This window comes from Podarcis vaucheri (genome assembly GCF_965113315.1).
Source record: "Podarcis vaucheri genome assembly, chromosome: 16".
NCBI lineage: Eukaryota > Metazoa > Chordata > Lepidosauria > Squamata > Lacertidae > Podarcis > Podarcis vaucheri.
Window position 1 is genome coordinate 10,185,101 of NC_138754.1, and position 13,764 is coordinate 10,198,864.

The window sequence follows — 13,764 nt, forward strand, 5'->3', positions numbered from 1 at the left end:
GAAGCTGTACACCGGCTCCCTCGGCCAGTAAAGCGAGATGAGCGCCGCAACCCCAGAGTCGGTCACGACTGGACCTAATGGTCAGGGGTCCCTTTACCTTTAAGACACATATAACAGCACTCACCCCTCCTGTGGTTTCCAGGAGCTGGTATTCAGAAGAATTACTCTCTCAGACTGTGGAGGCAGAGTATAGCCAACGTGGCTAGTAGCCATCGATAGGCCCTTTGGTTCCCCCTGCCGCCACATCTTACCTTGGAGCAGTGCTTGTTGTTATCAATGCAGGGCAAAGGCTCGTCTGGGTAGCCATCGATGTCGGTGTCGCGTCCGCACACATTGCCGTTCCCAGCCCAACCCACGCTGCACTGGGAAGGCAAAGAGGAAACAATATTTTTGCAACAACTGGTACTACAGGTATCACCCCCCATGTCCCCGACTGTCTGCAAGTTGGGGGCGTGGGGACATTTGCCCCCCGCCTCATATGAATAATAATAATCTGTCGATTTCAGCCTTCATTGAAAAGAAGAGCTAGCTTCTAGAAATCGTAGAACCTGAGGTACAAGGCAAAAAGGCAGTGTGGTGCAGTGGTTGGAGTGCAGGACTAGGACCTGGGAAACCCCTACCAGGTCATGAAGCTCATTGGGTGACCTCACTGGGTGACCCGGAAACTACAACTAATCCAGAATGCAGCAGCTAGACTGGTGACTGGGAGCAGCTGCCGAGACCACATAACACCAGTCTTGAAAGACCTATATTGGCTCCCAGTATGTTTCCGAGCACAATTCAAAGTGTTGGTGCTGACCTTTCAAGCCCTAAACGGCCTCGGTCCTGTATACCTGAAGGAGCGTCTCCACCCCTATCGTTCTACCCAGACACTGAGGTCCAGCGCCGAGGGGCTTCAGGCGGTTCCCTCGCTGCGAGAAGCCAAGTTACAGGGAACCAGGCAAAGGGCCTTCTCGGTAGTGGCACCCACCCTGTGGAACGCCCTCCCACCAGATGTCAAAGAGAAAAATAACTACCAGACTTTTAGAAGACATCTGAAGGCAGCCCTGCTCAGGGAAGCTTTTAATGTTTGATGCATTACTGTATTCTAATGTTTTGTTGGAAGCCGCCCAGAGTGGCTGGGGAAGCCCAGCCAGATGGGCGGGGTATAAATAAATTATTATTATTATTATTATTATTATTATTATTATTATTACTACTACTACTACTACTACTCCTCACTCCCAGCCTAACCTACCTCACAGGGTTGTTGTGAGGATAAAATAAGGAACAGAAGTATACCCGCCCCCTTGAACCCCTGGGAGAAAAGGTGGGCTATAACTGCAGTAAATAAGTAGATAAATAAAATGTACGGATTCTTCTAATTTGGAGGTGGGGTAGAAACAATTAGCCTCCTCCCCCTTTTCTGTTTTTTACTTTGCCACACACCTCGTCCCCTGTCCTCCCCAGGGGGAAACCCTGTAGATGCCCATGACTGCAAGGTGTAGAATGAAATTTGTATGAACGCAGGATCAGTTCCGACTCAAAAAAAGACACTGCAGAGCTGGGGAAAAGGAGGCAGATTGATTTGTGTTGTGCGAGAGAAGTCTCTCGGCCGCTTTGCAATGGCGGCAAGATGGAAGGCCAACAGTAGGTGGCGACAGAGCCAATGGAAAGCAGGGGCAACTTGCAAGTCCACACCATACATTTGAAGCACTAGGATGAACCTTTGAACTACAATAGCATCCCGCAGAGAATTCTGGAAGGTGCAGTTTGTTAAGGTTGCTGAGAGTTGTAGGGAGACCCCTATTCCCTTCACTGAACTACAATTCCCAGAGTGGTTTAACACACAATCCTTCTTCTCAGGGAATGCTGGTATTTGTAGTTCTGTGAGGGGAATAGGGACTTCCTAATAACTCTTGAGAGTCCCCTGGACTGCAAGAAGATCAAACCTCTCCATTCTGAAGGAAATCAGCCCTGAGTGCTCACTGGAAGGACAGATCCTGAAGCTGAGGCTCCAAGACTTTGGCCACCTCATGAGAAGAGAAGACTCCCTGGAAAAGACCCTGATGTTGGGAAAGATGGAGGGCACAAGGAGAAGGGGAGGACAGAGGATGAGGTGGTTGGACAGTGTTCTCGAAGCTACCAACATGAGTTTGACCAAACTGTGGGAGGCAGTGGAAGACAGGAGTGCTTGGCATGCTCTGGTCCAGGGGGTCACCAAGAGTCGGACACAACTAAACGACTAAACAACAACAAACAACTCTTAGCTCACGCAACAAAGTACATGTCCCAGAATTTTTTTGGGGAAGCCATGCCTGTTTAAACTAGCATCATAGCACTTTAAATGTATGTAGAGTTGCCATACACCCAGAATACTGCATTAGGAAGCAGTGTCCAGGGGACATCGCAATAAATGTGGCTTTGGAGATAGCTCAAAAACATCATTTTCAAATTTGGCAAAAAAGCTCAACAATATGGCACCCCTAAATGCATTCGCCCCAATTTTGCCTCACCGCGCAGGAAACGTCCCCGTTGCGTTCGAACAGGCAGTATCCATTGATGTCGCAGGGGTTGTGGCTGGGGCTCTGGCAGGTCTTCTGCGGGGTGCAGCTCCCGTTCTGGTTCCCCACAAAACCAGACTTGCAAGGCCCACATTTGTAGGATCCCTACCAAGGGAAACAAAACAAAAAGGAAATGTGGTTTTTGTGTGTGTTGGTTTTTTTGCAGAAACATGGAACACTGTTGGTCCATCTAACTCAGTAGTGTCAACACTGACTGGCAGCAGCTGTCCAGGATTCCAAGCAAGAGGGGCAGATATCCCCAGCCCTACCTGGATATGTTGGGGATTGAACCTGGGACCTTTTCTGCAGGCAAGGAGGGTGCTCTCCCACTGAGCCACAGTCCTGCACCCAAAAAGAAACCAAGGACTACAGTGGTACCTCGGGTTACATACGCTTCAGGTTACAGACTCCACTAACCCAGAAATAGTACCTCGGGTTAAGAACTTTGCTTCAGGATGAGAACAGAAATCGTGCTCCGGTGGCACGGCGGCAGCGGGAGGCCCCGTTAGCGAAAGTGGTGCTTCAGGTTAAGAACAGTTTCAGGTTAAGAACGGACCTCCAGAACGAATTAAGTTCTTAACCCGAGGTACCACTGTAGTTCAAATAGGAACAAAGGGTTCTTCAGAGCCAGTCCCACAAACCCACTTAAGCAGCCTTAGGCAAGCCGCCTCTTTCTCAGCCTCCAATATGAGGGATAATTAATAGTTTACCTTACAGCAGGGGTGAGGAACTCTGAGCACAGGGGCCAAATGTGGCCTCTCCCCTTCCAGCAACCCTCCTTTTGCATAATCAATGTGGCACGCACACACTATTTAAATAACAATGCCCATCAACTTTGGGGGCGAAGGGACCTTGGCCCCTAGGAGTTGCCTCCGATGCTCTCGGGGCTGTCCCTCGGCCTCACCCCTCACAAGCCCTGCTCGGCTGGAAGTTCAGCAGGGAAGGGGACTGTTTGACTTCAGCTGGAAGGGAACTGTGCAAAATTGGACCCACACTCCTGAATGCACAGGTTCTGATGGATACAAGATGTGCATGCCCCCAAGTGTCACAGAAAAACTGGAACATCCCATTTTTTTACTGTGAGAGAACGGTTGCCATTTTGGTTGCCTTGATCTCATGTGATTTTGTGGCATGATTCTCGCCCCCAGCAAATAAAAAATGCTTTTTTTCGTGGCCGCAACCTTCATGCGGCACCCAAAAACATGCATTCTGGGGCGCCGCACTCCAAAGGTGCTTTTTTCAGGAGGGGAAACCACAGTGTGAAATTGTATGAGAATGCAAGAACCAAAATGGCTGCCGTGCTCTTGTGGTTAAAAAACGAGAAAGTGGCAACCGGGAAGACGGTGTCTAGGATTTTGGCCTCAAAGTGTTGGAGCGTGTGGACGTTTATATGAGGCATGGGAGACCCCTAGCATGGTGGACCCCTAGCAGTGGCTCCCCCAAACAGCACCCTGATTGGGCAGGGAAATAAAGGATCAGGTGATCCTTGAAGTATCCTGGATCCAAATTGTTCAGGGCCTTGCAAATCAATACAAGAAGCTGAACCAGTCCCGGTAGCGTAAGGACAGCCTGGGCAATAACCGTAGCCTCTTCAGCCCCTGGGGCCTGTTTTCACATGGTGGACCCCATTTCTTCACCCTAGACAGACTCACCACTGTATTGGTACAGATGGCGTTGGGGTCACATCCGCCATTGTTCCCATCATTGCATTCGTCAATGTCTGTGCAAGTCTGGAGAGACGAGAGAGATCGTTTTGATATATAAATGCAATACATAAAGAAATAAAGGCCCCTCTCGAGTTGTTATTTATTGGAACCTTTGCTTGTTCATCTATTCGTTATTGATTTATTGCACAAAATTTATATATCGCTCAATCGCCCACAAGCATCCACTTGCAGCGGTTTTAGTCCAATTTTAAACCTGTCTGTTGTTTTTGCCTTTTTTAACTGTTTTAAATTGCCTTATGTGGAAATCGTCTTGAGACGGTGCCTTAGAAGGTGATCAATAAATCGACTGTCGTTGTAATAGCTAACAGCACATGTAAGAAAACACCTCAGAGTGGTTTACAAAAAGAATAAAACAATGAAATGATTGTTGAAACACAGCTAAAAACACACTTGAAAGGTAATTAAAATGAACAATAAGATAAAAACGTGACAACATTGTACGTGTCTGGATAAAAGGTAAAGGTAACGGGACCCCTGACCATTAGGTCCAGTCGTGGCCGACTCTGGGGTTGTGGCGCTCATCTCGCTTTACTGGCCAAGGGAGCCGGCATACAGCTTCCAGGTCATGTGGGCAGCATGACTAAGCCGCTTCTGGCGAACCAGAGCAACGCACAGAAACGCCGTTTACCTTCCCGCCGGAGCGGTACCTATTTATCTACTTGCACTTTGACGTGCTTTCAAACTGCTAGATGGGCAGGAGCAGGGACCGAGCAACGGGAGCTCACCCCATTGCGGGGATTCAAACCACCAACCGTCTGATTGGCAAGTCCCTAAGCCAAAACCTTTTTAGAAGAAAAGAGTGCGGCAAACACCCCTCTTTGGTGTCAATAGGCAGGGAGGTCCCAAGTGTAGTTGCTGCTACCGGAAAAGATTGGTTTCTTACAAATGGGGAACGAGCATTTTGCAGCACCAGTAACGGCGCCAGTTCCACCATGTGCCTGGGGCAAAGGAATATAACCTCATGGGCAATCTTAGTTTTATATAAAAGAAATACCCCCCCCCAAAAAAATCCTCACCTGTTTGCTGGCTTTGGCGTAGTCTGCCCCTACTCCAGATATGAGGTTCCCCTTGTAGCCGGGTGGGCAGGGTTCACAGCGGAAACCGGGTGCCGTGTTGAGACATTTAGATCCAGGGAAACAGGGGTTGGCATGGGCACACTGTGGATGACAGGAGACCTCGGTTGTGAGTCCTTCCTCTTCAAATTGGCGCCAGCCCTCAACACCATGCTACCTGCCTACCTCCTTTTTTAAAATAATCACTTGGTTTATTAGGTTGTGCAAAATTCTCAGGCCCTTCCAATACCCACAACTTGCTTTCGATGGGTTATACTGATGCATAATAATCACACAAAACTGGCAATTATTCCAAGATAATGTCATCATTTGCTGTGACTCTGTGTTGGTAGCGTTAATGCTGGTCTAGGACCGTAATAAAGATTTGCATTGCTGTGTCGGTAGCAGGATTCTGTTAGGTGTGTTTACTAGAAGTTCCTCTGTTTTGTTTTCTTGAAATCAAATAAAAATTAAGGCAGATGAAGGTGATGGATTTTTTCGAGCTGGCTGACCTGACCGGAAGAATCTGCGATCGGAAGGAAGAGGCGCATCAAGAAGAATGGAAGAAATTTAAGGACTATTTGGCAAGATACTCAAACATAAATTAAGTAGAACTACTTGAAAGTACCAAATTGGCCTAGGAGTAAAATAGATTGATTGTTTAACATTATGGATTGAGAGCATTATGAAAAGAAAGAAAGATGTTAATGGAACAAGTTAATTTTATTTGAAAGTGGATATTGGAAAACTGCTAAAATGAGTATTATGGAAACACAGTTGGGGGGATCTGAGGAAATCACCTAACAATGTTATTTAAAGTTACAGATAGGTAGCCGTGTTGGTCTGCCATAGTCAAAATAAAAAAATTCCTTCCAGTAGCACCTTAAAGACCAACTAAGTTAGTTCTTGGTATGAGCTTTCGTGTGCATGCACACTTCTTCAGATACACACTGTATCTGAAGTATCTGAAGAAGTGTGCATGCACACGAAAGCTCATACCAAGAACTAACTTAGTTGGTCTTTAAGGTGCTACTGGAAGGAATGTTATTTAAAGTGGGATTCTAACAGTTAAGATGTTTGTTTGTTTGTTTGTTTGTTTGTTTGTTGTATGTTTTCTTTTTGTGTTTATTATAAATTTGGAAAGCCAATTAAAAAAATTGGGGGGGGGATTATTCAACACACAAAAAAAGAGAAGAGTTAACAGCAGGCAAAAATCGTTCAGAGTTATTGCCCAAGGAAAGAAACCGAACAAAGGAAACACTTGACCTTAAAAAAGGCAGGCGACCATTAACCAAGATCATCTGTAAATCAGCCTAAGAGTTTGTGGTGGAATAAAACTCTTTGCCAAAGAATGACAAATCTGATTTGGCATCGAGCTGGAAACTGCGAGGTCACCGAGATCTAAATACGACCGTGTCGACTGCAGAACAGAGGATGATGAATCTGGCTGGCAGCTAAACCTCAGCCTCTGGACAGCCAAATTCCTAGCTGAATGACGCTAAAACTACCGTGCTTACCTCGTTGATGTCGGCGCAGTGGGTGCCGTTGCCTTCATAGCCTGGCGGACAAGGTCCGCAACGGTAGCCCGGGTACTCGTAGGTCTCCATGCAGTCGACGCCACTGAAGCAAGGATTTGGGTTGCAGCGGGAGCGGTGTTCGTGAAACCCTGCCGAGGGGAGGAGGGGAAGTGATGGTAGGGAGGAGGGGTCAAGTCACTGAATACTGGAGCAAAGGAATAGTAAGGGGAAGGATGCTGACAACCAGAGCCTGCATCAAGGGTTGGGAATTTGCTCTGGGCCCATAGTCCAGTCCTATTGCAGACCCACCAAGTGCCCCTATTTTCCAGGGACAGTCCCGGATTTACAGAAGCCGTCCCGGTTTCTGATTTGATCCCAGAATGTCCCACTTTTCCCTAGGACGTCCCTATTTTCATCAGAGAATTGTTGGAGGGTATGGTGTTATTCAACCCCCGAGCCAAGGAGATAAGTAAATCAACAACCTTTAGAAAATATCTGAAGGCAGCCCTGTATAGGGAATTTTTTTATGTTTGATGTTTCATTATGTTTATATATATGTTGGAAGCTGCCCACTGGCTGGGGTAACCCAGTCAGATGGGCATGGTGGTAATAATAATAATAATAATAATAATAATAATAATAATAATAATAAGGCAAGTGACCCACCCACCCCAGAAGGCTGTGCTAGGATGACGCAGGAGGACACATGCCTCTAGCCATTTTGTGAATCTTTGTACTTTTGTCCATTTACTGTATTCATTTTCCCTGATTTGAACTATAAAATGGTGATTTTCTTGAGTCAAAATGAGAGTACCTCTAAACATTTTTGTTAGGGGGAAAAGTACTGATTATAGCACATATGTTTAAAACATTATAAAACACTTCACAGATACAGTGGTACCTCGCAAGACGAAAAACTCGCAAGACGAAAGAGTTTTCCGTTTTTTGAGTTGCTTCGCAAGACGAATTTCCCTATGGGCTTGCTTCGCAAGACGAAAACGTCTTGCAAGTTTGCTTCCTTTTTCTTAAAACCGTTTCCTATGGGAAACCGTGCTTCGCAAGACGAAAAATTCGCGCGACGAAAAAACTCGCAGAACAAATTAATTTTGTCTTGCGAGGCACCACTGTATACACAAATGGCAGACAACTCTGTGTGCAAGACAGAACTTTAGGGCTTTCCTGAGCTGAGAGGCTTTTAGCACAAACTTCACTGTGTTAAATATAACCAGTTTGTCCGAGCCAGACAGCAGGTAATAGTTTTTATCGATGTTGCTAAATGTGGCAATCGACTCAAGGGGTCTCTTTAAGTATTTAGTGCTCGGAATTTCACATAACTTACAGCCCAAGATATAATCATGAATGGTGCTTGCCTCACAGTCCAGGAAAGCACCCAATTTCACGTCATTCAGTCTTTCCCACCCAGTCCCCTCCCTCGGCACTCACCGCACACCTGACATTCCATGATGGTGTTTCGGATTAAAGACATCTCCTTCACCTGGGAAGAACAGAGACACATCACTGTGTGTGCAATGGAGTGTGCCGCAGATGGGGCGCTGGAGCAATGGACAAGGAAATGGGGCAGCAGAGTAGTTTGCAACAACTGTGTAGCAAACCAAACAATACAGAAAAAAATATTTAAAGTTAAAAATAAGAAATTGGGTAGCTGTGAAGTTATGGGTGAACATATCAGACAACACAGCGATTCTTGATACAGCTCTTGTTTATTCACAGGCCAGAACAGAATAGAACTGAAGGGTTCACCCAACCTGCTTATATAGAGCTCAACTACAAAGCAACAGTAACAACTTTCTGTAACTACCCAATCACTGAACGTCACTTTCAATTCCTTATTTGCATATGCGGACCTGAGTGAAAACTATCTACAGTATCCCCCTGCTGGCCCAGGGTGAGAACTTCAGTACATAACAGTAGCTATTTTGAAAAGATGTATTCTTTGACTCTGACCGAATATAAAAAGTTTTCAGTGTAGGGTTGCCATATTTCAAAAGGTGAAAATACAGACAGACACAAAAGTGGTTGAGATTTTTTTTTTGCAAAGTTGTATACCTCCCCCCCCCCCCAGGTTGACCTTACCTGGACTTATTGTCCCCCTCTCACCTGGTCTCTCATGTCCTCCTGAAGTTCCATCAAGATCTGGTTGAAAAGGGTGAGTTGTTTCACAAGGGCCCTGGTTTGCTCCCCTGTCACAACAAGGGGGGGAAGTCAATTGCCTCGACTTATTTATTTTTATGGCAAATCCATTTATGTACAAGAAAAACCACCTCAGAAGGTGTTTTACAAATGCTGAAAGAAACGCGGAAATCATCAGCAAGAAAGCAACCGTTTAAAACATTTGAAAAATAATTAAGATCGTTGATAATCTAAAAAGCCAGGTCAAAACACAAGCCAGTGTTCTACAGGTCTGGATAGGGTTGCCTAAACAAAGATGTTTTTAGCAGGCACTGAAAAGTGTATCGCAAAGGTGTCTGCCTGACGTCAACAGTTCAGGTGCTGCCCAGCTAAAAGATTGACCTCTTACAAATGCAGAATGAGTATTATGTGGCACGTGTAACAGAACCGGTTCCACTGATCAAAGCTATCAAATGGGAATATTTGGGGTAAAGCAATCTCCGCAGGTAAACTAGTCCCAAGCTGTTAAGGGCTTTATGTACTGCTAATAACACCTCACAGGGGTCAGCAAACTTTTTCAGCAGGGGGCTGGTCCACTGTCCCTCAGACCTTGTGGGGGGCCGGACTATATTTTTTTTTGGGGGGGGAGAACGATTTCCTATGCCCCACAAATAACCCAGAGATGCATTTTAAATAAAAGGACACATTCTACTCATGCAAAAACACGCTGGGCCGGATTTAGAAGGCAATTGGGCCGGATCCGGCCCCCGGGCCTTAGTTTGCCCACTCACGCCTTAAGACTTAAGATGCTTGACCAAGAACATCATTGCCCACACCACCCAACAAGCTCTGTAACTGAGGAAAAAGCTTGTGATTAAGAAGACAAGTTTTGTTCTGAGACACACAGGGATGAGGGGGACGTAACAAAGGAGAAGTCATCAGACTCACCAAAGAGGGAATTGATCACGTTGGATACTGAAAGGGAAAAGAAAACAGAAATAAGTTGCTATGAAAGGACTTGAAGAAGTTCAATAACGCACTGTCAGTTGCTGGTGGACTCAAAACGGGGATGTGAGCCTCTGCTATCAGAATACAGTGGAACCTCTGTTGTCGAACATAATCCGTTTCGGAAGACTGCTCGACTTCCGAAATGTTCAACAACTGAGGTGCAATTGCCAGTCGGCAAATTCCTTTCTAAAAAAATGGAGAAATGCTTCGACGTCTGAGGCGCGTTCGAAAACGGAAGCATTCACTTCTGGGTTGTTGGCATCTGGGTTCCGAATTGTTCAACTTCTGAAATGTTTGACAACCGAGGTTCCACTGTAACTCAGAGGCCACATTCACAGCATCCATTTAAAATGCTCTCATCCCACTTTAAGCAGCCCTGGCTTCCCCAAAAATATTATGGGACCTGTAGTGTGTTAAAGATACCGAAATTGTTTAGGAAACCCCTCCTATCCCTCCCAGCCCCGAACTACAATTCCCAGAGTTCTCTGTGAGATTGGATTGACTGTTAAACCACTCTGGGAATTGTAGATTGGGGTGGGTTTCCTTACAACTCTTAGCACCCTGAACAAACGGCAGCTCCCAGAATCCTTTGGGGTTAAAGCGGTCTGACACGGCTTTAAACGGGTTGTGTGAATGCGGCCATAGTGGGAATGCTCCACAGGACCCTGAGCCCAGATCCTGAACGTGAACGGAATATCCCGCTCTGGCCGTGCAAATGAAAAGCCGAAGAAATCCTTACCTGTGTTCTGCATGGATTCATCCCCCTGGAAGGGGCATTCGCTTAAGGCTCCAACGCGGCTCATTGAACCTCCCAGAATCAGCTTCAGGGATTCCAAGAAACCCTAAGATGGAAATGGGGGTGAGGAGCAGTTGCAATCCCTAGGTTGCAATCCCCTAAATGGGGGCAAGTGAGACTAGTAAAGTTCAAGGGCCACATTCGCCTTCTAGGGGCCACATGCAGGCGGTGGGTGGAGCCAGAAGCCAAAGTAGGAGGAGCAATGAATGCAATGCCCCTCCCTTTGTACGGTAGGCTGGTTACTGCAAACACCCCTCTCGAATTCTTCTTCCTGGCAGGCTAGAGGCATCATGAGGAATTCAAGGACACATTCTAGCCTGGCAAAAACATTAGAGGAGGGTGCAGGGGTATGGCTTGGGAAAGACTTATGAGGGCCAGATACTGATTTGCCCCAGGCTTCCTCAACCTCGGCCCTCCAGATGTTTTGAGACTACCATTCCCAGCATCCCTGACCACTGGTCCTGCTAGCTAGGAATCATGGGAGTTGTAGGCCAAAAACATCTGGAGGGCCGAGGTTGAGGAAGCCTGCCTTTTGCCAGTCAACTTATCTCACCCAACCCTACCTCACAAGGTTGCTGTACGGATAAACGGCTCGGGACCTCAATACCTCAAGGACCGCCTCTCTCCATATGAACCAACCTGGACCCTGAGGTCTTCCTCTGAGGTCCTTCTTTGTGTGTTTCCTCCATGTGAGGTACGGAGGGTTGCAACACGAGAACGGGGCCTTTTCTGTGGTGGCTCCCTGTTTGTGGAACGATCTCTCCAGGGAGGCTCAACTGGAGACTTCATTATATACCATTAGGAGAAAATGTTCCTCTTCAACAAAGCCTTTGGCTGACGGATATCAGATGCATTTTTAAATGTTTCGTGGAAAGGGAGGGGTGGATTATTGGCTTGGTTTTTGTTCTTATTTTTATTGTGTTCTTTGTGGTTTTTATATTGTAATTTTACACTGTAAACCGCCCTGAGATCTACAGATATAGGGTGGTATACAAATTTAATAAAAAATAATAATCTAATAATAAAATGAGGGGAAGAGAGGAAGGCTGAATTTTTCTTAGTTAACATAAATCAGCTTCATGACGTAATTAAAAGCTTCAGCCATTGTCTTATGGAGGAAACAGAAAGGTCAGCACTTAAAGATCCTATGGGCATTGTGAGAAATAAATCGGCACCACAGGAGCCAACTATTAATAATATATTTGAGGGGGCCGGGGCCCCCCAAAATTGATGGACATTGCCATTCTAATGGTACAACATGTTGTGATTATGTGTGGCGAGGCTTAGCTGCCCCCCCATATTTAATCCAAGTTGGCACCCCTGATCATCACACTCTCCCTAGAGATCTGCGGCCGTTGCAAACCAAGATGGCCCCTTTCTGCATTACCCCTCCCTTTCATTTGCATAGCCCCGCCCTTCACTTCCCATCCCATTTGTACACTGAAAAGTATCAGAGAAATCAGTGTATTATATAAAAGGCCAAACTATCATAATATTGATGACATCTAAAGTAAAAAGTGTTTGGTTTTATTCTAAGCCTTAACTGGAGCTTTAGTCGCCTTACCCAAACAGCATATTATAGCAGTTCAACAACGAACACCATTTATGTAAAAATGTTATTGGGTTATTGTTTTAAACTTTGATTTTGTACCGTATTTTTCGCCCCATAGGGCGCACCGGCCCATAGGGCGCACCTAGTTTTCTGGGGGGGGGGGAATAAAGGGGGGGAAATTATTTTTCCCCCAGGTGCGGGGCTGGGGCGGGGGAAGCCCGAGCTTCCCCCGACCCCAGAACAGGCTGCTGTCCGCAAGCCGTGGGAGAGCTGCGCGACTTCACGCAGCTCTCCCACGGCTTGCGGAGAGCTGCGCAAAGCCCGAAGCCGGGGGCGCTGAGCTCAGCGCGCCCCAAGCTTCTGGGTGCAGGCAGCTCTCTGCAAGAGAGAGACTTTGTGCAGCTCTCCCACGGCTTGCGGATAGCTTCCTGAAGCCTGGGGAGCGAGAGGGGTTGGTGCGCACCGACCCCTCTCACTCTCCAGGCTTCAGCAAAAGCCTGCATTCGCCCCATAGGACGCACACACATTTCCCCTTCATTTTTGGAGGGGGAAAAGTGCGTCCTATAGGGCGAAAAATACGGTATATTGTGATCTTTTCTGTGAACCACCCAATCAATCAATCTATCCCTCGGTCACACTAAAGGGTGACGGAACGGCGGCGGCGGCTGGGCTCTTCTTCTCCTCCCTTACCTGCGAGCGGAGATAGCCTTTCTGTCCCGTCCGAACCTCCACCGCCTCCACCTGCTCCGGGTTGAGGGGCGCCATCTCAGGCTGCCCGGCGCTGGAGTCCACTAGCTTGCAGTCCACGTAAAGCTCCACCGAGAGGCGGCCGCCTTGCAGGCCGCTCATCCGCAAAAGGGCGGTGTGGCTGCGCCCGTCGACCAGGTTGGTATTCTGCAGGTTCACCGAATGCAACTTCCCGTCGGCCCGCAGGTATCGGAGGTGGACTGGGGGGAGAGAGAGAGAGAGAGAAGGGATGGGCATGATGTTCAAAGCTGTGTGCAGTCGTACCTTGGTTTTCAAACAGCTTAGTTCTCGAACGTTTTGGCTCCTGAACGCCGCAAACCTGGAAGTGACTGTTCCGGTTTGCGAACTATTTTTGGAAGCCGATCGTCCGACGGGGCTTCTGTGGCTTCTGATTGGCTGCAGGAGTTTCCTGCAGCCAATCAAAAGCCGTGCTTCGGTTCTGAACATTGTGGAAGTCAAACGGACTTCCGGAACGGATTCCGTTCGACTTCCAAGGTATGACTGCAAATGCTATAGTTGTGATGGCCAACTCCTTAGACAAGTAAATGGACTCACCCCGATAACTGTCCCTAATTAAATATAGTGGACTCACGGCACGCCAATTAAATGAATTTCTACAATTTACTGCAGGCTATCTTTTGGGGGTCTTTATTCCGGGAGTCTCATGCAAGAGTTGATCGAACAATAAAAGT

At 47.0% G+C, this 13,764-nt stretch overlaps 1 protein-coding gene across 2 annotated transcripts in view; it reads right to left on the minus strand.

Moving 5' to 3' along the window:
* Positions 1–13,764, minus strand: part of THBS3 (thrombospondin 3) — a 56,683-nt gene that overhangs the window by 21,181 nt on the left and 21,738 nt on the right. For both annotated transcript variants that reach the window (XM_082202106.1, XM_082202105.1), the window contains exons 3-12: positions 13,016–13,272; positions 10,717–10,819; positions 9,918–9,944; positions 8,958–9,040; positions 8,283–8,334; positions 6,840–6,988; positions 5,287–5,427; positions 4,196–4,273; positions 2,496–2,648; positions 252–362 (exon numbers count right to left, since the gene is read on the minus strand). In XM_082202106.1, coding sequence (XP_082058232.1) covers positions 252–362; positions 2,496–2,648; positions 4,196–4,273; positions 5,287–5,427; positions 6,840–6,988; positions 8,283–8,334; positions 8,958–9,040; positions 9,918–9,944; positions 10,717–10,819; positions 13,016–13,272 — 1,154 coding nt within the window. The remainder of the gene's footprint in view (positions 1–251; positions 363–2,495; positions 2,649–4,195; positions 4,274–5,286; positions 5,428–6,839; positions 6,989–8,282; positions 8,335–8,957; positions 9,041–9,917; positions 9,945–10,716; positions 10,820–13,015; positions 13,273–13,764) is intronic.